This window comes from Parasteatoda tepidariorum, chromosome 7, assembly GCF_982258835.1.
Source record: "Parasteatoda tepidariorum strain Cologne lab strain chromosome 7, Ptep-v5.0, whole genome shotgun sequence".
Lineage (NCBI taxonomy): Eukaryota > Metazoa > Arthropoda > Arachnida > Araneae > Theridiidae > Parasteatoda > Parasteatoda tepidariorum.
This window is the reverse complement of record NC_141761.1, coordinates 103,298,540-103,321,913: the sequence shown is the minus strand read 5'-3', so window position 1 is coordinate 103,321,913 and position 23,374 is coordinate 103,298,540. Positions and strand designations below refer to the sequence as shown.

General features: G+C 28.0%; 1 protein-coding gene across 3 annotated transcripts in view; it reads right to left on the bottom strand.

Annotated features, from left to right (window-relative positions):
* LOC107436283 (serine/threonine-protein phosphatase 1 regulatory subunit 10) overlaps positions 1–23,374 on the bottom strand; it is a 59,980-nt gene that overhangs the window by 34,958 nt on the left and 1,648 nt on the right. Inside the window, exons 2-4 of one of the 3 annotated variants that reach the window (XM_016047926.4) lie at positions 19,374–19,415; positions 10,261–10,365; positions 915–1,012 (exon numbers count right to left, since the gene is read on the bottom strand). In XM_016047926.4, the coding sequence (XP_015903412.1) occupies positions 915–1,012; positions 10,261–10,365; positions 19,374–19,376 (206 nt within the window). In that variant the 5' untranslated portion in view covers positions 19,377–19,415. Of the gene's footprint in view, positions 1–914; positions 1,013–9,573; positions 9,682–10,260; positions 10,366–19,373; positions 19,416–23,374 lie in introns of all 3 variants that reach the window. The other 2 variants (XM_016047925.4, XM_016047927.4) reach the window with 2 other exon arrangements.

The following is a 23,374-nucleotide window of genomic DNA, read 5'->3' as shown; positions in this document are numbered from 1 at the left end:
TTATACAAACCCTGAACTTAAAAAAAAAAAAAAAAGATCTTAAAGACTTTTAGAAAACACAAATAAAAAAATAAGCACCTTTAAATGCTACGCACCTGTACAATTCCTTTTCATGATTTGATAAAGGTGCATTGGGTATTAAATTACTAAGTCACCTTTATAAAGTATCAAATTAATCTGTGTAGAAAAATGCACAGTTAACTTGAGAATATTTCTTGTTAGTGCTTAGTTTACAATATGGAGTCCTCTTAATATATAAGGTATATGTAGGGATTGAAAAACTAACGGTATGTTATAAACAATGCATACTACATTGCATTAGTAAACCTGGTTTAAAATAAACACACAAATATATCTGATTTAAACTTTATTTTCTTCAAAAATTCCACAAGTACATTGGATAACAGAAGAAATAAAGCAACTAATTTTTAATCCTTTTGTTATATATCTCATGAAATGTATTTATTATAATACTCTCTTTCATAATTTAGATTGTATTAGATATGTTTTAGTAAACTTTTAAATATTTCAACCTAGCTCCTTAATTACTAAAAATTTGATTTTTTTTATTTCGAATCAAAAATTAAGCTCCGGGATTATTTATAACAATAGGATTAAAAAAGACTATGCCTAAGAGAAGAATTAAACGAAAACACCAAAAAGCTGTAATTACCTTATCAAAATGAAAATAAAGGATAAACATGAATACAATAAACATATAATAATTAGAAAATAAACTAATTCGGCGGCAATCTAGCTGAAAGAAAAAACTAATTAATATTGAAACTTTTAAGTTGAACTGGAATCTCCGCTTCACAGCAGATACTTTCACAATTCACCAAAGCTGTAAAAGAAATAGACTATAACGTAAAGAGAAAAGAAAGAGAACTATTACACATAGACTGCCTTATTACCTAGCTAATCTTGGCACATCTTTGACACCATTAATTCCACCAGAAGGAGAGAGATGACCGTCTAATGCTTTTAGCAGCTGTTGCGGATCAATAGGAGCCTGAAAATAATACTGAGTTTATGGCATATAATATGGTGAAGAGGGTAAGAAAGTTTACAAAATTGATTTCTTAAAAAAAAAATTAAAAACAAAATAGCGTTATTTCAAGAAAAGCAAATAAACAGCAGAGATGGAAATTCCAAATGCATAGTAAATATGGCTGTTTTGAAAATTTGCTGCCCTTCAAATGGCTTTTTAAAATTAATAATTTCAGAAGTTGGAAAACCTAATCTTTATACTAATTACATGAAACAATTAAATCTAGAAATACATATGAAATTCATTAAATACTTGAATTCTAAATATTGGGTTAGGGCTTTAACCAGACAGGAACAAAGAAAAGCAGAAGGAAAAACTACTTCTTTTAAAGAATTTTTAAAGCAACAAGCACAGACAAAACTCATGCAAAAAAAGTACAAGTAGAGATTTGAGATAACAGTTGTGACACCATCCAATCGATAAAATGCTACATTGAAAATTTTAATAAATCTTCGGAACTAGGAAACTAAATACTACATTGAAAGATTTTCAAATTAATTTTATCCTTAAAGTAACATAAGCATGTCTTACACAAACCCAGCTATCAAGTATTTGTGTAATGTTTCCGAACCAAACCATCTTTATTGCTTGACATTCTGATGGAAAATTTATTTCCCTCACTACCAAAGTATAACTGAGCTGTACAATTTTAATAGCATTAAAGTATTTTTTAGATGCCATGCCATTTCATTTTATACAAATTAGAGGAAGTTACATTACTACAGCTCCAGGACTAAGGGTACGGAGTTTTGTGATGAACAGGGGACTGAATCTGCCAGTAATGTGCTTTATGAATAACTTCAATACTATCTTCCATACAGAAAACTGAGGGAATAAAGTGAGCAAGTGAAAGGCAGTAAGTATTTTACAGGATTGTGTGTGATGTTTCGAGTATAGTTAACTCAGGAGTGCCATTCAGCGTGAGAGAATACTAGTAACATCTAGTGAGTCAGATGGATGAATTATAACTATTAAAATGTTTTATGTTATGAGAAGTTGATTGTTTTGCAGTAAGGCAGGATTTGACTCTCAAGTGCCAAATAAATAAAAAATTAAAATTTATAGGTTGCTAAGTTTGAAATTTAAAGATAAAAAATTAAAAATAGCATTAGCAATTAACCTTAAAAGAATCAGGTGTAGGTAACATGTCACGATGTGTATCATACAGAGCAACATTTAAAGCTTGGTATGAACGTGCATGCTAATAAATTATACTGGACAAGCTACAGTGAGTCGTAAGGTTTAAATTGGAATTAAACAAGATTTTAGTTATCAATTACTAATCTGTTATCAGAATATGATTCACTAGGAAAAAAGTTTATTACCTTAGCAGTTAACCTCTTGCTTACGTAGGTAATCTCTCTGATATTACATGTAAATTAGAACTACAAGCTGTAGCATGTTAAGTGCCATATTCAAACGTTTAAGCATTCTTATATGGATACAACTACAAGCTATATTTATTTTATATATATTTAATCAGTTAATTTTGAAAGAGGAAAGTTTAAGGATAAAAAAAAAAAAAAAAAAAAAAAAAAAAAAAAGGGTAAATATACGTAGCAATGAATTCGTAGATAGTGTTCTTTATTTTTATACAGGGTATCCTGAATAAGACCGGGATTAAACAAGAAAACAGTTCACTTAAAAAATAAAAAAGAATCCCTGCCAATTCATGTAACAGGACATAATTTTTCACCATTACAGTTACATTTTCAGTTAAAAATATATATAACAGGGAACGAAGCTATCAGTAAACCAAAGAAAAACTTAGCATTTTGCCACTGTATGAATAAATATCCTAGTAGCGAGGCACAAAATCAGGTCCCACATATTTATTTTTGCCCTGCTTCTCAACGAAACTTTAAATTAAGCTTCATTTAAATAATTTTAAGTGTTTTTTATATTAGTACAGTTATTTCATCATGAAATGTAAGCATTGCTGCCCTTTAAAACTGAGAAATCTGCTAAGTGCAAAATTTGAGACTAAACAATTCTCAGTGAACTAGGCAAATAACATAATACTGTAAATCAACAAAGGTTTTTGCTCATACAAAAATTATATTGATATTTTTATTGTTCACTGTCAAGAAGTTTCCTTACAGCTATGCAAAACGAAAAAGCCGTAGAAGGGAACGGCTTGAACTAAAACTAAACTTAGGAAGGATAATTCAGGCTCTGCTATACATGAATCTGCTGCTAATTTTTGAAAATTAGCAATCTAATTTAGAACACCCTGCAGTTAAGATATAACAAATAATTTAAGTACCTTTTAATTAGTTTATTAAAATGCAAAATATATATCTAGAAAATTAAAAAACTATCGATATAAAAAACTCAACTCAAAACTTTATAGGTTTACAAGTTATTAAAGTGGCAGCAACAGCTAAGCAAATATCGTATTATGAATATCTTTAAAGTTTTCCTCTCTTCCAGTGAGAGCTTTAGCTGCCATCTTGAATGCATAAGGAGGTATAATTTTCAGCTAGACAAGCAAGATATCGCTCCTAATGTACTTTTTATGCTGAAACTAATAGTCAATATACCTTATAGTTCGGAATTCATTTGGGTTTAATGCAAAAATACTAAGATCGACTTAACTTATATTAGTGCTAGTAAAGCAAAAACATACTGATTACATTTAATTTATAAAATGCTGAACCGAAAAATATCAAACCCAAGTTGACAAGAATAACAGTTAGGGGGTTACCAGGGCTTTTTCTATTACAAAAAAAATAATGTTTTTTATTCTACTATCTCTTTGCTCGACATAGCTATTTAAACCAGTGAGCTAATTAACGCAATGAATAGTTAAGAAATCGTGAGAGCTTTACACATAAAAATTTTACAAGTTTGAACTTGTTAGTTCTATCAACTTAATTTTTATTTCCTTAGCTTACATTAAGAATTTCTGCCTGACCAGAAGAGGGCGCTGTAATCACTTATGTGACAGGCAAAGGTTTGAACTGGATGGCTCATTGGCGAGCCTCTTTTCGTATCATGTCGTTTTATTATGTTTATTAAATTTGCTTGTCATTAAATATGGTTTCATTATTCATGCACCCATGAGCCACTGAATCATACTGCTATAAAAGTAAACTTAAAAAAAAAAAAAAAAAAACTTCGAACAGCATTATCACATTTGTCCAGACTAAAATATGTATTGGATGCTCAACTTGCAAATAGATATGAAGTTACAAATTATACTTCGCATAAATCAGAACTTCTTTAACTTCTAAACTATAAAATATATTGAAAATAAAATTTTGGAATAACTTTTCTATATTCCCTCCTCTCAATTCATGACAGATGTCAAAACTCAGTCCAGGGGAGGAGACAATTGCCAGCTTTGTTTCTCAAATATTTCTGTATTCAATACATAGGATAGCTAATTTTTTTCTCTCATCATTACGTTTTTTGCAGTTGAGTTATTAAGGAAAAACTTATAGCAAAAAAAAAAATCTTACTATTATTTAAGGAAGAGAGTAACTTTCATATGATAAATAAATGCTGTTATAGAGACAATAAGTGTTGGTTCATTTTTTAGAGGCTTGTGTAACCTGTTTTTTTAACACTTTTATTAAGGAAAAATTGAAAAAGCTTTATTACTATTTATAACTTTCAACAACCTTACACTTATATTATTTAGATTAGAAATAATTTTAGGTTTTCACGCACTTTTCAAATAAAGGTAGCAAAGACCTTTAAATATTACTTTTATCATATCAAGAAATAATATAAGTCGTAAATTTGCTACCGTTTTAAAAATAAAAATTAAATATAGATATAAAAATTAAATCTAAAAGAATCGACAGCAATGTAATGATAATAACTTATTAATATTTAGTTATCTTGGCAGAAGTAGAGCTGATTAACATACTATAAAATTACTTAAGTTATTTTATACGATATTTTTCTTGTCTTAACCAGATATTAATGTCTGCTGACTATAATTAAGTCCTGAACTACAATTAAAAAGAACAATAATTATAATTCTAACATGGTAATGGCACTAAGCGTAACAAAATTAGTTATCAAACAATGTTTCTTAAAAAAAGTTTTAAAATAAATAAATAAATAAATCTGAAATATTATTTGAGGTTCAGTTGGCAGGCCATATCTTTCCTAAGTATTGTAGCTCTACTTATTGTTCAGGGCTAATATTTGTACCAGGGATTGAAGAAAAAAAATCATGGTCTGAGATTACTGAAATCTGACTCAAACCACCATAAAATTATTAGTAGTTTAACAATTAATGAAAAGGAATGGTATGGTTTAGGTTATTTACTTTTAAATTTTGGCCTGTGTTACGGTGCTGTGCTTGTTTCGTATGTTATCACAAAAACCTTATTCCAACTTAATTGAAGATTTCACAATTATGTTGAAGTAAGATTTCATATTCAATTCAGTAACCTCTGAATTAAATTCACTTAACTTTTGGAGAAAAAAAAAAAAAAGAATATATGCAGGGTTCTGTTTAGAAGAAATTTGGGTCCGTTAACGTACCCTTCACAAAATATCTTTTCATAAAAACGGACCCTTCACAAAATATTTTGACTTAAAAACGGACCCTTCACAAAATGGTTTTACTTTTAATCGGACCCTTCACAAATTTATCTTCATTATTATTTTGTTAATCGAATAAACCCTTTCCAGGGCAGAAAACAAGAAAGATGGATGTAAGCGAATTAAGTTTTGTCTTCGGCAGACGATTCTTCCATTATTCGTCCGAAATTAATATTCTGCGTTCAGCAGTATAGGCTAAATACCAAATATTTGTATGTTGCATCTCTAATTTAGAAGCAGCAATTGTTGTTTATTTTTTTAAATTTAATTTTTTAATTATAATTTTATAGCGTTGAGCATAATCTTGTATGTCTTTACAATTTGAAAACTCCTTGAAAAAGTTTTTTTTTTTGCAATAACGGACCCTATTTGCACAAATTCATAAAAACGGACCCTGGTTGAAAGAATGTGAGTAATTTTTTCACAATTTCACGAAAAACGGACCTTTCACAAAATGTCTGGACAGACCCCTGATATGTAAAAACAGAATGTATACAGACTAGTTATATCTTTTGATTTATGGTCCTGTGAATAAAACATCACTTACAGGGCTCTCAACACTTTTAGGGCAAAAAATTGGGAAAAATGGGTACCATTTTTGTGGAAATGGGGACCCATTTGTTGAAATGGGGTCCAAAGTTTATAAAAGCAGAGTTGATCTACATTGAACAAATATACATTTTTTATAATCCTTATACTAATCTAAAACATTAAAAATAAAATGCACTCATTCATTTTTTATTTATTATAAAAAATATTTTTTCAGCAAGTATGTCAGATAAAATACTACTAAGTATGTCTCAAGTAAGTAGTTAATATATTTTTATTTTTAAGTATTTTTCTTTCTTTTTAGTAATATACAAATATGATAAGATAAGAACAAAATTTATGATCATTAAATTTGATGAAATTACACACACACATTATATACTGTAATATTCTTTGAAAGATTTTAATTTATTGAAGATATGAAGTTATTGTCTAGGCTTCTTTGAAAAAAAACTTGTTATCACAGAATCTTTTCTTTTATGCAACTGTCTATCTAACGTTTTAATTGTTTTTTCCTTTGATTTGCAGTCTTCTTTTGTGACTAGAACTCCATCTATCATTGCCTGCGCTACTTTTGCTTCAGCAATATTGTTGGACATTAAGGCTTTTTTTAATTTTTTGTTTGCTTCTTCAAGTAATGTATCAATAGTTGTTGTGGAATCCTTGACTTCTTTCTTTGCAGTTTTTAATTTGTCTTCTAAAATGGAAATATCCATTTTAGACTTTTTAAGCATGCTCTCTTTTTCTTCAGCTTCTTTAAGCTCTTCTAGCTTTTTTTCTTTTTCGATTCTATCTTTTTCCTTCTTTTCTTTCTCTAATTCTAGATAGAGATTATAGCTTTTGTAAGCAACACGTGCTAAACATAACAACTTTTCTGAGATTGGAACCATTTCAGGCTTATTATTATATGCTTTCAAAGCATCAGCTACAGTCAAATGTGCATTCAGCGTTCTAGAAGACATAGACGCTCTCTCTTCTGATAATATTCTACCAGATTTGGAAAAAGCTCTTTCAACATCTGCACTTCCATGAGCAAGTGTCAATACTGCTGTAATAATATTTTTAAGATTCATATATTTAACACTACCATTTAAGCCTTGAATTTCAAATATGTCACTCCAAAACTTTTCAATTGGTTTTTCTTCAATAACTTCTAACTGTAGAAGTTTCCATTCATCTATTACATCTCCCATCTTTGAAGGAAATGGTAGCAAGGATGCAATTTCTTGAATCTTTTTCAAACTGTTTGCTTTTTTAATATTACCAGGTTTAATACATGATAATATAGATAATAATTCATTCATAAGTGGCCCTTTTTTCAAAATATAACACCCAATTGTAACAAAATGTTTTTGAACATTCAGCATAAAATTTCTTTTCTCTACATCACTGCACTGAATAAGACAGTCAAGAATGTTTTTTTCTAACACAATATCCTTTGAAGGCAACAAACTGTCTTGATCAAATATATCACCTAATACACATGTGCTTTTTTTAAGATATGTCAAAGTTTCTGGTTTGCAAACTCTGCCACCAATTTTAAGCAGCAGTTCTTTTATGCAATCATAAAGTTCTTGCACTAAAGGTCCTTCATTTTGGAAAAATCTAGTATATTTGGTCAGAATTGCAGAACTAGCACAGACAAAATTTAACTCTGCTTTAATAAGTGGCAGTTTTAGAAGAGAAACAATTTTTTTATAGCTTGCAGAATCTAACTTTCTTTCTCTGAGAGGTATAAACTTCAAAAAATAGTGGACAATTCCATCCCAAAGTTCCAATATTCTCATGACGGCTGGCTCCAAAGTTAGCCATCTCGAAGTGGAATGTTTGATAAAACAAAGGTCTTGCAGCTTTTTTTCTACCAAAACAGTTCGAAAATCTTCTCTTCTGGCAGGCCATCCATCAAAATAATGGAATAATGCAATTGCTAAATCTGAAGTGTTACACCCAAAAACATTTAAACCTTTTATAAACGCATTATGCAACATATGTATATTGCAAAATCCCATTTGTAGCAACCCAACTCCTCTAGTTGATTTTATTTCTTCATTCATTAGATTAAATATTGCTTTGTTTACATTTGGTCCATCACTGGAAAGCATTAACAAGTTTGAAATATTCAAACCTGCATTATCTATGGCAGATTTTAGATGCTTCATTACATTTTCTGCTTTTGCATGGCCTAAAAAAAATGTCTCCAAGTGATGTGAGAAAACTTTTTTACTTTTTTCAGACCAAAAACGAACTCTGGTATGAAGCTCCTTATAATTAGCATTGTTTGTAGTTTCGTCAAATTGTAAAGTATAAAAGGAATTTTTAATTTCATCTAAAAATTCATTTCTGAAATAAGGAGCTAACGCATCAGTGATAAGGTATGTTGCTTTAGTAGGATTCAGTGAAAAGTGTTCTATAGTTGAAGAAGGAAACATACAATTAAACACTTTATCTAAGTCTTTGCAGGTAGAAAGTGGGAAATTAGAAGAGATCATTTTTAGGCACCAAATTATTTCAGCTTTATAAGCTTGATCCTTAATGCTCAGCATACTTAATGATGAAGTATGACCAGATAATGAAAGCTGGTTGGAGTTTTTTTTCGTTGCAAAATTTGACTTATGTTTTTCCGATTCAGAATGCCTTTTTATAGCATAAAAACCTTTATCAATATTTACAGGCATCATGTTACACACCACACAAATTAAATTGTTTTCACGCTGGATGCCCCAATCAGACACAATGTGTCCATTAGAATCCTTCATACCAAGCCATTGTTTTACAAATTTACATTTCCCCATGACTTGAAATTTTTAAGTTATGAATATTCTAAACAATATTAACTAGAAAATGGTTATATTCTTAAAACAAATTATTAATTTCCAAAAAAACATAGCATTTGGCAGAAAACAAAGTCAAAATTGTTGAGCTTAAGCATGTGCTAGTTTTGGGGGAAACGCTATCTGTTGGTGTATCCATAAGCTTTAAGATTATTACTCAGCTCAAATGTGCGCAGCTTACAGCTCCCATTGATTTGAAAATGATCGATCTTTTATATGACGTCATAGGTACGCGATTTTATGAAAGGCGGAACACGTGATGGTAGAACTATTACACCAGTAAAAAATAAATAATTTCTGATTAAGTTCTTTTTTTTTTTGCTGAAAGAAATGAGTAAAATGCGGTTCTATTCGATGACGGCGGACTTTTGCGGTGGTAATTTTTTTTTGCGGACTTTTGGGAAAATTGTGGACCATTTGGGAGGCCTGCACTTAGTTTCTCCTCCAGTCTGTATACTAAAAATACATTCAATAAAGCCTAAAATTTTTTTTTAAAAAATTATAAATTTTGTTATGTGTGGTGCCATTTCCTTTTGGAGGCTAAACTTAAAAATATTCCAGCTTAATTTACACGCTTACCTGGTATAAGCTATCCAAATCAACCCAACTAATTCTTTTAATAGAAAACTTTTCTTCAGAATCAAAGGTTATTGCACTGCCCACTGTAGAAGTGGTTGTGCTCCAAGCCTGGAGAGAAAATAATTTTACTAAGGAGAGGAGTTATTTTTCAAATATATTTTAAAAGGTAACTAACTGCACTCTCCCTAGAATTCCAAAATTGAACGCATCCTTAGCCATTAGTAGGAAGCTAAACTTGGAAAAGAATAATTCACACATAGACAAGAAGTGATTTTTTGCTGTAATATATTTCGCAAAAAATTTTTTCAATCCGAGTTTTCAGGTATAACTTTACATGTAAAATAAAAATAACGCGTAATTTTTATGCTGTATTATTGGATGATGCCACATATGTTTAAAGATTTCAATTTTTTAAGCAGAATAAGCAATTTCATGAATGAACATGCATTGATACTTTTAATAAGTGCAAACTTGAACATGCCACAAGATTTAGAATAGACCACACCAAAAACATCAGCAGTTGAGAGAAAAACTTCATCAGCAAGGAGGAAAGCTACTCTAAGGCAGAGTTGGAACAAGATACACTCAAATGAGGCCCATTTATTAAACAATGTTAGGACAGCAGCAACTAATTATTAACAGGCTGCATTGTTTTTTTCATTCAGCTACCACTGCCCATATACTTACATAAGTTTTCTCTTTAATTGCTATTTCCTCTGATAATTCATCAGTTTCAGTAGATAAAGCTTTCCATTTACCATCTTCATGGCGCACCAGCTTCAAAAATCGAGTCTATCATTAAATAAAAAAAAAAACATTTCATCCTTAATGGATAGACATTTCTTCGATTGCAACTTTTCTTTTTTAAACCTCATTTATTTAGAGAAAAAAAGCTGGAACAATACTCAACCAGGTTTATTAATTAGAAAATATTAAGAAGTAAAGAAAATTTAGATGGGAAACTAAGAAGTTTGATGTTTTTGGTGTTGTGCAAGTGACTTGAAATGCAAGAGACTGCTGCATAAAAAGGACAAATTTGTTTGACTTTGTCAAAAAATATGTATTTGAAAGCACTAACTTAAAGAGACGTCAAAATAATCTTTACATTATATAAGACTTAATACCAAAAAAAATAATTTAAATGCTCAGAATGTGTTTTATAGTTGAACGAGCTTTGAAGATTTATACCAACCACATTTTCGTGACCAAGAATATAGGAGCTTAACCCTTTCAGAGGAATGTCCCATTTATGTTGGACAATAACTCACCAAAATTGTTATAGTTCTTACTTTTTATTCAGATGGTTTTCCTAAACTAAAATTTGTCTTGCAAAAGGATAAAGGAAAAATTTGAACAGTTTTTTACTTTACAAAATGCAGAAATTTAAAAAATATAATTACTCTTCCTAAAATTTACTTTAACATAATTGTAATTAAGCGCAATAGCAGGTACTTCATTCTTTTTCACAAAGAATAAAAAGTGCTACAATGACAGACTTTGTGGTGGGCTAAAGGAATAATAGACATTTTCCAAAAAAAAAAAAATCAAAAAAAAAATCAGGACATTTTTTTGAAACAGTAGGTATATACCAGACTCCTTTTAAAAAGGCTAAGTTTATCATTAAAGAATAATAAAATGAACGATTTTTAATTTGAGAATTACCATTTAGAACAAAAAGTTATAACAGTTTCCAGTATAATAATGTAGCACTAAATTTTTAATTTACTGTGAAATGAACATAATACCAAAAAGATTTTTACAATACAGTGCTTTACAGATTTTACAGTGTCCTTCATACCAAAATATATCTTAATTTGTAACAGAGTTTATGAATTCCTTAATTAAATAATTTTAAAATAATAAATATGAATGCAATCATTGATTTCATCACCATAAAATTTTAAACAGTGAAATATTCAATGACTGAAATCCCGAAAAGTTTAAAACAACAAATGCTGTGGGAACTGAACATGCATACAAATAGTGAGCAATCCCCAAGTTTGAATTATATAAATTTGCGATTCTTAAAAGCATTATTAATTAAACATAAGAGGTTGAATGGAAAATCAAAATCCTTCGATTCTTCAAAACAATTATTTTAAAACCTACATTTTTACTTAGAAAATGGAATGCTCCTTAGAAATCAGGATCAAGAGGCAAAAAATAAAGATCTTTTTAAATCAGGTCAAAAGGTCAAATCAGGACAAAAAAGACAAAATATTATTCATCAAAAAACTCCGAACTACTACAAATCCTGTATTGGGACTTTAATCTTCATAATATTTTTGATTTTAAGGAAAAGAAGAAAAAAAACATATTTAGCAAATATGCAAACATATAAGTTGAAAATACGAAAAATTTTAATTCTAAAATTTTACTATACACTTAAGTTGAAAATTATTAAAGATTTAAATATTAAATTAATAGATTCAATATGTTGACCAAACATCCATTGAACTAGTAAGGGAAATACAATAACAAAAGATGTTGTATAGTGGATATTAAAAAACGATATTGAACGAAAAAAACAAATTCAGCAATGCAGGTTTTTTTTTTTTTTTTTTAAATTGCAGTACAAGTTTGTGCTAGTACGAAAAACACACATTTAGTTTCAAGACAAGTTTAAAAAACTGATAAAAAGTTAGTGAAGTTTTTGCTTTCCAAAGTATCAATGCATGGTAAAAATAAGCACTATAACTTTAGTTACAACATGCATTGCAAAGTAGTAATGAAAACAAAAACATAACGGCATAAGCAAATTATAAATGAAAATCAAAAGCTTAGGGCATGCAATTGATATAAATCTACAGTTGAACTTATACCTTCACCTTTCAGACAGCTCAAATTAAAGTGATAAAATTGAACTAACTGTATCAACTAAAAAAAAAAAAATTTTAAAAAAATGATGAAGTACAATACTAAATATATTTTGAGGGCTATCAATGAACTATCCACCAGGAGTTTCCAATACAAAAATTAAAATCCTACAATAATTTTTCTTTTTTCTGCATGGAACTTCCATTTACATAACTAGTGGGGAAATTTCTGTATCTTAACTCGCCACGCTAACAACCGCCAAGGCACTTTATTGATATTAAATAGGATTTTTTTTTTTTTTTTTTAAATTTAGGTCTGCCTCGGGGTAGCTATGAGTTATACTCTTTGGTTTGCCCCTTTCTTTTTATCAGTTTCTCATGGGTCGCTGCACGGAAGTTGACAAGACTTAGCAATTATTTGGCCACAGGTCACAACATGGAAATCTCCCCTAACTAGTCAAAGGAAAAGGAGGAATGCTAATGCCTGCACTTTGAATCTTTCTAATCATAACCATTCAGTACCTGTATTCTGTTACAACTTTGTGCATCATTATAATATTCAATTATTTTTGAATTATTATATATATAATCAACCTTTTTGCCAATCCGAGAGGCTAAACAGGAGCCAACTGCATTAGAAATTTCTCAGTGAATAAGTGATAAATTTTGACACATCATCCAATAATTTGTAGAAATTTTTTTCAATGTTGTGAAAAATGTTAAAACCAATTATTTCTTTAAATTTAATAACGAAAACTAATAAGAAAATTTTATGTTTCTCTCATTATTGTAATAAAAATTAAAAAAATTTTTTTTGTTTAAATTCATTTAGAAATAGGAGAAATGAAATATATATCATTTGAAAAATTAAGGGATTTTTATTATTATTTAAGTGAATTAGAAAATTTTCAAAGAGGATTTTAAAAGTTCTTACTTCCTATTTGTTACTTAAAGCTTGTATTTTGCAAAAAAATAAATAAAATTAAAAATAACAAAATTTACAATTAATTTCTTATTATTGTTCACTAAAAACTAAATTCAAGAAACAAATATATATAAATTCAAGAAACAAATATATATATATATTTTTTTTTAAATTAACAAGAAATGAAATTTAAGAAAAAGGATAAAATCAGAATCAAGGTTGAAATCAGAACCTTTTTTTCAATCAAATGATTTGTTTTATTTTTGTATTTAAAATAACTTTTTGCCCCATCTTATGTTTTTGACCACATGTTACTTTTAAAAATCTGAGTAAATTCTTATTAGAAAAAAAAAGATCCTTTTCTACAATATTTTTTTAAAATTTATAACAAGGTTAAGGCTTTTTTCTAACTAAATAATGAAAGAAAAGTTACATTGCAGATAATATATATAGGATACATTCATGGGGATTATTTATTAAATTCTGCACTAACTTCTTAAAAATCTCTAGACTAACTGAAAAATGCATTTCAATTCTGCTTTAATCAATCCTAATAATTTCTTCATTATGTTCCAAAATAGCAAATCAGTTATTTTCAATAAAATTGGAATTTTGCTGAGAAAGAAGAAAAAAAAATTTGTTGCTTGAGGAGATTGGTTTTTTCAATTAACATTGACATGTTTAAATATTTTCTCTTTCATTGAACTAAAAAAAAAAAAAAAAAATTAACAGTTCCAAAGCCAAAGATTAGGTCACTTGATGACAATATGCTTTCTTAACTGTTACAGAATAATTTATTCAAGACTTGAAATTAATGGTGGTCCAAAACTGTGAATCTAGCCATCTAAATATAATTAGCATTATAATCTTCTAGACCAGCAATAGATGCCAAGGGATATTGTGCTGTTGATTTTAATTTTTGTTTCAGTCACAAAATAGATAATTTCATTTTAATTGTGACATTACCCATTCTGTAATTTTATTTAAATTTACTTCATAAACCTTTTTCTTTTAAAAAATCTGAGACATTAATGAATCAGTAGAAATGGTATCTGGTCTGGTAGTATCTTAGTTCTACACCTAATTAAATTGCTATTATTAATCTAAAGTTATCAATTAAAAAATATAGAATTGCACTTAAAATTAATAAGTACAAACAAATTGAGACTTTTTAATTCTGTTAGCGAGTGATAATTCTGAATATCAAAAACAGGAAAAATTGATCCCTTTTTTTTTTTTATAGCTTAAACTTCCTCAATATTAGGACTTACGGACATAAAAATAGGAATTTAAATTAAACCAAAGAAAAAAATGGCAGAATTCAATGCTCAAAGCTACAAATTAATCATTAATAACAAAAGCATGTGCCAGAACTTATTTTTATCATCCATGCCAATTTCAAAATATGAAGCTGTAACAAATCCCTACTATTACGAGCTAAAAAATTTCTATATATTTAGTATCTTTTTTAAATAATCTGCTACTGTTTGAATATTGGTTTAAAAAAAATATTTTAAAAAATCTTTACTCCAAGCCAAATTTTTCATAAAACATAACCTTTCAGGCAGTTTTTAATAAATACTTCTCCCAAAAATATTTCAAATCCTCTTTAAAAAAAATTTAAGATTTGAGCAATAATGAAATTTTTTTCTATTATTTAAAGTTCTTTTTTCAATTATATACATAAAATCAAAAAACTTCAAAAACATTTTGAAGCAAACATCTATGACTTTACATAATCATGATAAAATAACTAATTTATAATATTCAAGAAAAATTGCAAAATGGTGCTCTTTTCGTAAATTATGAGAATAGTCGACAGAAAAAAATACAGAATAAAGAAAAAAATCTCATTCTGGTGAGAGAAAATTAAGCACTTTTACAAACCCCCAAAGAAAAAAAGCACCTTAAAGAGCTTTTAAAAAATGTGTATAAAAACAAGCACCTTTCTTAATTTAAGTTAGTGAACAAACCCTTACCTTATCATGTCTACAATTAATGAATTGTTCTATTGAAATAGCAATTCCTTACAATTAAAGATTTGATTTACTACTTTTTATTATGAATCTATTGGTGCTTTAGAGTTTTAAGACTTCAATTTGAAATTTTTATTATGAAAAGAATCATCAGTTCACGCAAAAAATAAATAATATATTTAATTTACAGTTGAGTTATTTGTTCATTCTCAAGAAAAGAACTGAATCTAATGAATTATATCTAATGAATAGTCTTTTTACAATAGCTTGGCTAAGAAGCAACGCTGTAACAAAAGCGACAGGACTCTTAAATGTTTTGTAGACAATGAAAGTGCTGGGGCAGGGAAAATTCCGAGGTGCAGGAAAAAAACAGCACCTGAGTACTCTGGCTTGTAAAAAGCTTGAAAGGTATTTCATCAAAACGAGAAGATAAAATACATCAATATATTCCTCAACTTCGGAATTGTTGTAAATTAAATCATTTATTATTAACCAAATGAGCTTTAAAAGCCTTTTAATTTCATTTGAGTGAAAATTAAGACATTAAATTGTAACTAAATTTGTTATTCATACCTTACAATTACGTAAAATTTTAAAGATTCTTTATAAAGACTGAATTTTGTTCATCCATACAGGAGATAAGCAAAATTTTTTCTCCTGACAGTGGTTTTTTTTAAAATGGTAAAAATAGGCAGCTTTAAAAAAAAATAACTATTAGCTTTGTATAAATTTGCACTTTTAGCACAAAATTATCAAAAAAATCTGGTTATAAGCTACCTATTAATGGATTAAATTATCTGCTTCAAAAACATTCACATTGCATTTAGGGATATTACAACTTATATCATAAGCTCTCCTGTTATCATAAAAATGAAGATTAAGCCCATTGAAAACAAAATCATACTATAACCAGGGATGAGATTGGCCAAAAGGCAAACAAGCTGAATTTTAACGTGAGTAAATCTTTCGAGAGAAATCATCCCGTTTCGCTGATGTGTCGCCATATAAAACAAAAAATGTTGATAGAAAAACTGTCTCCTGTATAGTAACTAGCTCAAGAAAAAAACATACTTCTTAGAAGAATTGCGATAAAGGATTTTAATATCACGAGAATACAAATAGCGATCTGAGATTTTAAAATCGCATGAATATGAATGACGATAATGAACTTTGAAATCATGTGGAAATGAAACTCTATGTTGGATTCCCAAAATGTAAAAGTACAAATCATGACGTATAATTTTTAATAGTGTAAATATGAATCCCGATGCACTATTTCTAAATCACAGGAATACGAAAATCGGTGTTTGATATTATAATCGCAAAACGAATCACAACGCCAGATAGCTACATAGATTTTAAAAACGCGTAAATACAAATAACGACAATGGATTTTTAAACCTCATAAATAAGAATTGCAATGTACAATATTGAAATCGCGTGAATAAGAACCACAACACGCAACTTTCAAATCAGGTAAATACGAACATCGATGTTTGGTATTAGAATGCAGAGAAGCCTGGATTAAGAAAATACGAGCTATCTAGCGTAAGGGTAAAAATTAAGAAAATCTCACTGCCTGCACGTAAAAGCAAAGAAAGTAGATAAAAATAAGTAGATATGCGGATAGGTTGGCAGCTACGTAGTTTGAATTTTCTATATATCTTTGAAATTCGTAAATAAATACAATTATTTTATTTCAATGGCTAAATTTTCAGAAAAAGCAGAATATTAATTTAAAAAAAAAAAAAAACAACAAAAAAAAAAAAAAAAAAAACACATTTTTAGATAGTTGGAGTTTTTGATAAAAAGCCTAAAATTCAAGAGACAAAAGAGAAAAAGGCAGAAATCCAATAAAAAGCAGAAAAATCTCATCCCTGTACAACAGAATCTTAATTACTGTAGAGGATTTTCAATTTAAATTTGAGCATTTTTGTACTACACAGTCAAACAAAAATTACTCCTTAAATCAGACAAGCTACAGCAATTATAGAAAGTTTTCTTGTACTAAATATTAATTACAAAACAATAAAAATTACTATTTATAAGAATTATTATACTAAACATAAATAATATTCACTCAAGTTAGATGATTATCCTTTTAGTTGTTTGAAAGCATTATTGAAATAGCTCTTTATTTATTAAGAACCAATTTTAAAAAAAAGTGCAATTTGGTCAGATATTTTCATGCATCAGAATTTAGAAAATTTTGATACTTTTTTAGAAACTGAAGTATTTGCCCCCCAATCAATAAAAGAAATTTTTTTCTTCGTCACCCTATTCACGAGTCCTAAAATTAATGAAATAAGACACTGGATAGGCTAGATAAGATACTTGATTCACTTTTCAAAATCTTCAAAATGCAAAAAAGAAATTTCTTGATAAGTTAAGATGTTTGTAAAAATAAGCTACGGTAGAGCCCCAGAGTTCTTCCTAAGAATAAAGAGGACTCGCCTAACACTGCAAAAATTGACCAAAATGTGTAATTTCACGTAATAATTTAATGTTATCCAATTTTTAAGTCACCGTCTTATACTATTTTATGTGTATATTTCAAAAAGTAATTTTCACTCATTATCAAAATAATAGAAAAATTTGTACTTTATAAAAATAATTAAAGGCATGCTAAGAGACCATCTCTGTGCATTCATTTTTTTTCTTCTTCAAAAAAAGTAAACTAAAAAGTATATTATTTGTTAATATAACTTAATTAACTTAAAATATTTTTTTTCTCCAATTTATACAGATAATGAATAGAAAATAAATTTAGAGGTGCATTTTTTTAAAAAAAAGAAAGAAAAAAAGGTACTTATTTAAAAAATAATTTTGAAATCACTTAAAAATTTAACCAGTTGGGAATAATCCTAAAAGTAAATATTTGTAATAATAATCAGAATGAAACCTATAAACTCAGATAATTTTTGTGTGTAATTATTATATTAACAGTTAATTTTTCTCAAAAATAAAATACGAATAAAAAGGCAGTGTTTTTAAGGGATAGTGGTTGGTGACTAATTTTTACAAAAAGGGCAAAGAGGGTGCACTTACAGGCGTCAAATGGGTGGCAGGACACCCTTCTATGGAACCAAAGTAGCAACCAATATTTGGGAAATTCAAATTTGTGTGATAACCAAGGGACCTTTTCCAGTTTGTTTTAATGCATAAAAATGCAACTACGGGTAAAGTTACGCAGAATAAATATGAGCAATAATAAAGCTTGAAAAAAAGTCCTATTTTATTATAAATCACAATAATTTGATTAAAATTAATAAAAATTTATTAATTAAAATTAAATCACAATAATTTTAATTTTATAAAGATTTTTTTGGACAAGTTTAGATTTTGTGATGGATCTAATTGCCTTGATTATAATTTGGACTAACCCTCAAAGGATATAAGAAAATATACATAAAATGCTTAATATTTTTTTTAACTATCCATTAATATTTATTATAAATTAAACATGTTCAGTTATATTTTATTCATAATTGCACATGTACTCAAGAAGTTTTCATAAATTAAAATTATGATTATCTGAAAAAATGCACACATTTTAATTAACATATATATCTTTTTCAGAATTCACAAGATATCTTCCAGCTGAAAATTTTCAGTTAACCTTCGTAGACAATTTTGAAATTATGTCTTCAAAGCAGTAAATAGCATTTCAAGATTTAAGGCTATCATTTAACATTTTTTCAAAATTATTATAATAATAGGCACTTCTCTGTAACATTTTTAAGTATACATTATGAATCTTTCCTTATGCTTGAGATCTTTTCTATTATAAGAAAAACCTTTAAAAAAGTTCAACATTCATTAATGAGAATATTTTGAAGTTAAAATGTAAGAATAAACTTTATTACTAAAGCTGCCATAATGTGCAAGACGATAGCAGTGCACAACATCAAATAGACTTTGATAAAACACAGTGGCATCATCTTCCACTTAAGTGTCATAGCAATATAATGGTTTGGACAGAAACAATTTAAATTATATAATTGAATATTAATAAAAACTTTAGAATTTTGTTAAAAAGACTAAATTACATCAAAACATTACAAAATTAAAAAAAAAATTTACCATATTCGATGGAAAATTGAACACCAATTAATCTGGTTTCACCTGGAAAAAAAAGGACAGGTAAGTATTCAACTTTATTTTTTGTCAATTTCAGTTCTAGATAATTTTAACTATGAGCAAAATCATCCTTTAGTATTTTCAAATAAAATACTCATGCAATAGCATAAATTTATTCATAAATAGCACACAAGATGTAATATTTAAAATAACAAGAAGCACTACGTAAAGATTTCACATAAAAACCGTATATTTCAATATTCCTTATGATGAAAAAGCTTTCAAATAAAATAAATGATTACATTTGTAATAAAATATTTTACTACTATGTATAAGTATTTAAAAATTAACATTTTACTAACTCTGGTATCATAAAAACTTTTACATGGCTAAAGACTATCGACTTAGGTTTTAGAAGTCAAAAATTCAATCCTATCTAAAAGTTAGCAATTTTTAATAATGAAAAATCCAGACAAAAACACAAGATACTCCCAAATTAAAAGAGTGCTAAAGCTAGGTTAAATGGGCATTTTATGAACAGTAAATGATATAAAAACACTAAGTCATAACCTATAGGAATGTTGCAATAACACAACAGAATGAATCACGTTGGAATGTAAAATGTTTAAAATTCAATAGATTAAAATCAAAACTCAAGTGATTGTACATAAATAAGGACAATTAATTTTCTTAATTACTGATTTAAAATCAAATTTTATGAAATTAAAATTAACTTGAAAATTTACAAAGTGTTTTAATATGTAGTTGAAATTTTTTATAGTCAAAATTACATTGCCCCTGTGGCAGAATTTTTTCAGGCTTTCTGTGACAAACTTCCCTAGCTTTAATATTTTTTAAATATACTTTTAATTATAACAATTACTCATTTAAGGTAACGTGCTTACAGAAGAAAAAAATAGTATAAAACATATTTACCCTATATTAAAAATATCGAATAAAAGAATATTGAAAATATTATTATCTTATATTAAAACTATTATTTTAATTCAAATATTATAGGCACTTTCTCACATTTTGTATTTGGAAAAATAACTATTTCATTTGAATTTTGTAAATCATTACAAAAAATAAAATTCGTAAATAAATTAAACGATAATAAATTAAATTTCGTACATAAATTAAAGATTGTAAAATTCATGCAGTAACGACGAACGTGAATGAGACTCTTTAAAAAGGATACTCAAATAAGGAAGGGAAAAAAAATGAAAAATATCCTGAAAAAAAAAATGAAAGAAAGAACCTCATTTCTAAAGCAAACTATCTTTAAAACTTTCGCGATTTCTGAATTTTTTTAATTTACATTAATTTGAAATTCTAGCTGAAGCCAGTCAATACAGACTTTTTTCCCCAATCCAAAATGAGAATTAAAAAAAAAAACGATTATTTCTTTCCTCTTCTCTGATAAGCAAGAAATGAATCTCACAAAAAAATATTTTTCAAAAAATTGTGCAGAAAGGAAAACCAAAAACTTTCCTTTCACAAATGAAAAACCTTTCTGCAAAAACTCGGCACTGTTCAGCGAAAATATCGCCATGTCGCCTCAATTCTGCCATGAGGTACATCAGTATGGTACAGAAAAAATTGCAGCTCTCTAAAAGAAATTTGAAAACTTAAGATCCTTCCAAATACAAACTGAAAAGATTTAAGCTGGTAGGGGTGAACTACCAGCAGCCTGCAACTTTTGACGTGTAGCGTGTAAAAGCTTCTGACCACAAAAAAAAAAAACTTTTTTCTTTTAAAAATTAAATTTATGAATCGCACATTGCTCAGTTTTCACTTTGTGACGCATGAGCTCAATTTGCAGATTCTATTTTAAATCTAAGTTGTATCTCGACCACTTTTTTTTAACAGCTATTGCTATGAAACTTAGCATGGTTTTTTTAAGAACTCGCTATTTTTAATAAGATATTTCGATGCATTAATTTTGAATTTTAGTAATCACTTCTAACTTATTATTGCAGATTTATTCATAAATCCAAGTAACGTTTCATTCTTAATTTATAACTACAAACTTCCATGTGGTTAATAAAATCCTGACACACTCATTAAGACACGCTAGTTATGAACCATCCATTAAATTTACTTTTTCATTTCTTTTAAAGGCAGTTACAGACCCACTTTGGAAAATCTCTTATTTTTACTACAACATGCGAGTTTCAAATAGCACTTTTAAGTAATCACTCTTTGACTGGCTTAGTTTTCACAGCAAGCCCAAGTTATTTTTAAATAATTTTTTGGGCAGATTTTGTGATGCCTTTTCACATGGTTTTAAAAATTCCAATTTTTATTAAAACACAAGAATTTTACTATGCATTTAAATAATTACATTGACACACTTTATTCGTGGTGATTTCATCTTACAATAAAACTTTTTTTCTGCAACTATTTCTTAAGTTTTTTCAGGAGATTTTGACAATCCTATGCATTTAATAAGAACATTGCATATTATACACAGAAAAAAATAATAAAGTATAATTCTTGCTAACACTTATAAAATAGGAAAAGTTGACAACAATTTTATTTATAACTTATAGCTTTCTCACCAAGAAAAGTTTTTAAGAGTCTACTGAGTTTTGACATCCTTTTATTATATAATATGTAAGAATAATTGAAGGTGCCAACTTATGATTTGCTGAAAATAGGAATTACATTTGACAAAATGGAAATATATCCTCCCAAAAATATAAGTTCGCAGCAATCCTTCCAATTTAACATGGAATCTCAAGAATCCTTCACTACTTGACCAACAGTAAATTTAAATTTAGTCGAACTTATGACAGGAATTTCTGACCATCACAAATCAATAGAGGAATCTTCTATACAGAGCAACAGAACAATCCAAACACAGAGGTCTGTCTAGACATTTTGTGAACGGTCCACTTTTATAAAATTGTGAACAAATTACTCCTAATTTGAGAATATAAATAAACGTTAAGTCACATTCTTTTAACCAGGGTCCACTTTTGTGAATTGCTGGAAAGCAAATAGGGTCAGTATATTTGGAAAGCAAATAGGGGTCAGTTATTGCAAAAAAAAAAAAAAAAAATCAAGTTTTTAAATTGTAAAGACATACAAGATTATGCTCAACACTGTAAAATTATAATTAAAAAAATTTAATTTTAAAAAATAAACAGCAATTGCAGCTACTAAATTAGCGATGCAACATATAAATATTTGGTATTTAGTCTACACTGCTAAACGCAGAATATTTATTTCAGATGAATAAAGGAAGAAGCGTCAGCCGAAGACAAAATTTAGTTCGTTTACATCTGTCTTTCTCCCCCCCCCCTTTCTGAGAAAGGTTTATTCTATTAACAAAACAATAATAAAATATTTTGTGAAGGGTCCGTTTTTATGAAAAGATATTTTGCGAAGGGTCCGTTAACGGACCCAAATTTCTTCCAAACAGACCCTTGATACGGATAACCAATTGTTTTCAAATCTCAAAACTCTTTACATGTTTAAACAGTAGATGTCAATGGTAAAGCCTTGTAATAATTTGAAACTCATTGGAAGCTAACTCAAAATCGTTTTTATTTAAACATCTGAGATCATATTAAATATTTTACAGTCTATTAAAAATATATTTCGCTTGACACAAAAATTACTAAGGAACCACATAAAATTGTTTATGATTTTTTTTTTTCCATATCAAGGATAATTCATTTTATTAGTTTTCTGTTCTATACTTTATTTCTAAAAATTCTATAAATGACAATTTATCTCCTTTCTTGCTAATCACACTATTTTTATTTGAGAATTACATACCTTAACTTTTAAGTTTTAAAAGTAATTCTTTAGATACGTCAATTTATCCAACATTGGTATAATACATCATTTTGAAATAATTTAAAAAACAGCACTGCCTACTAGAAAAATAAATTCAACCTTGTCAGATTTTAAGCTTGCATTGAATTAATACTCGCCTGATTGTAAATGAATGAATTTAGTTACAAAGGAAAGAAATTTAGTAAACACATAAT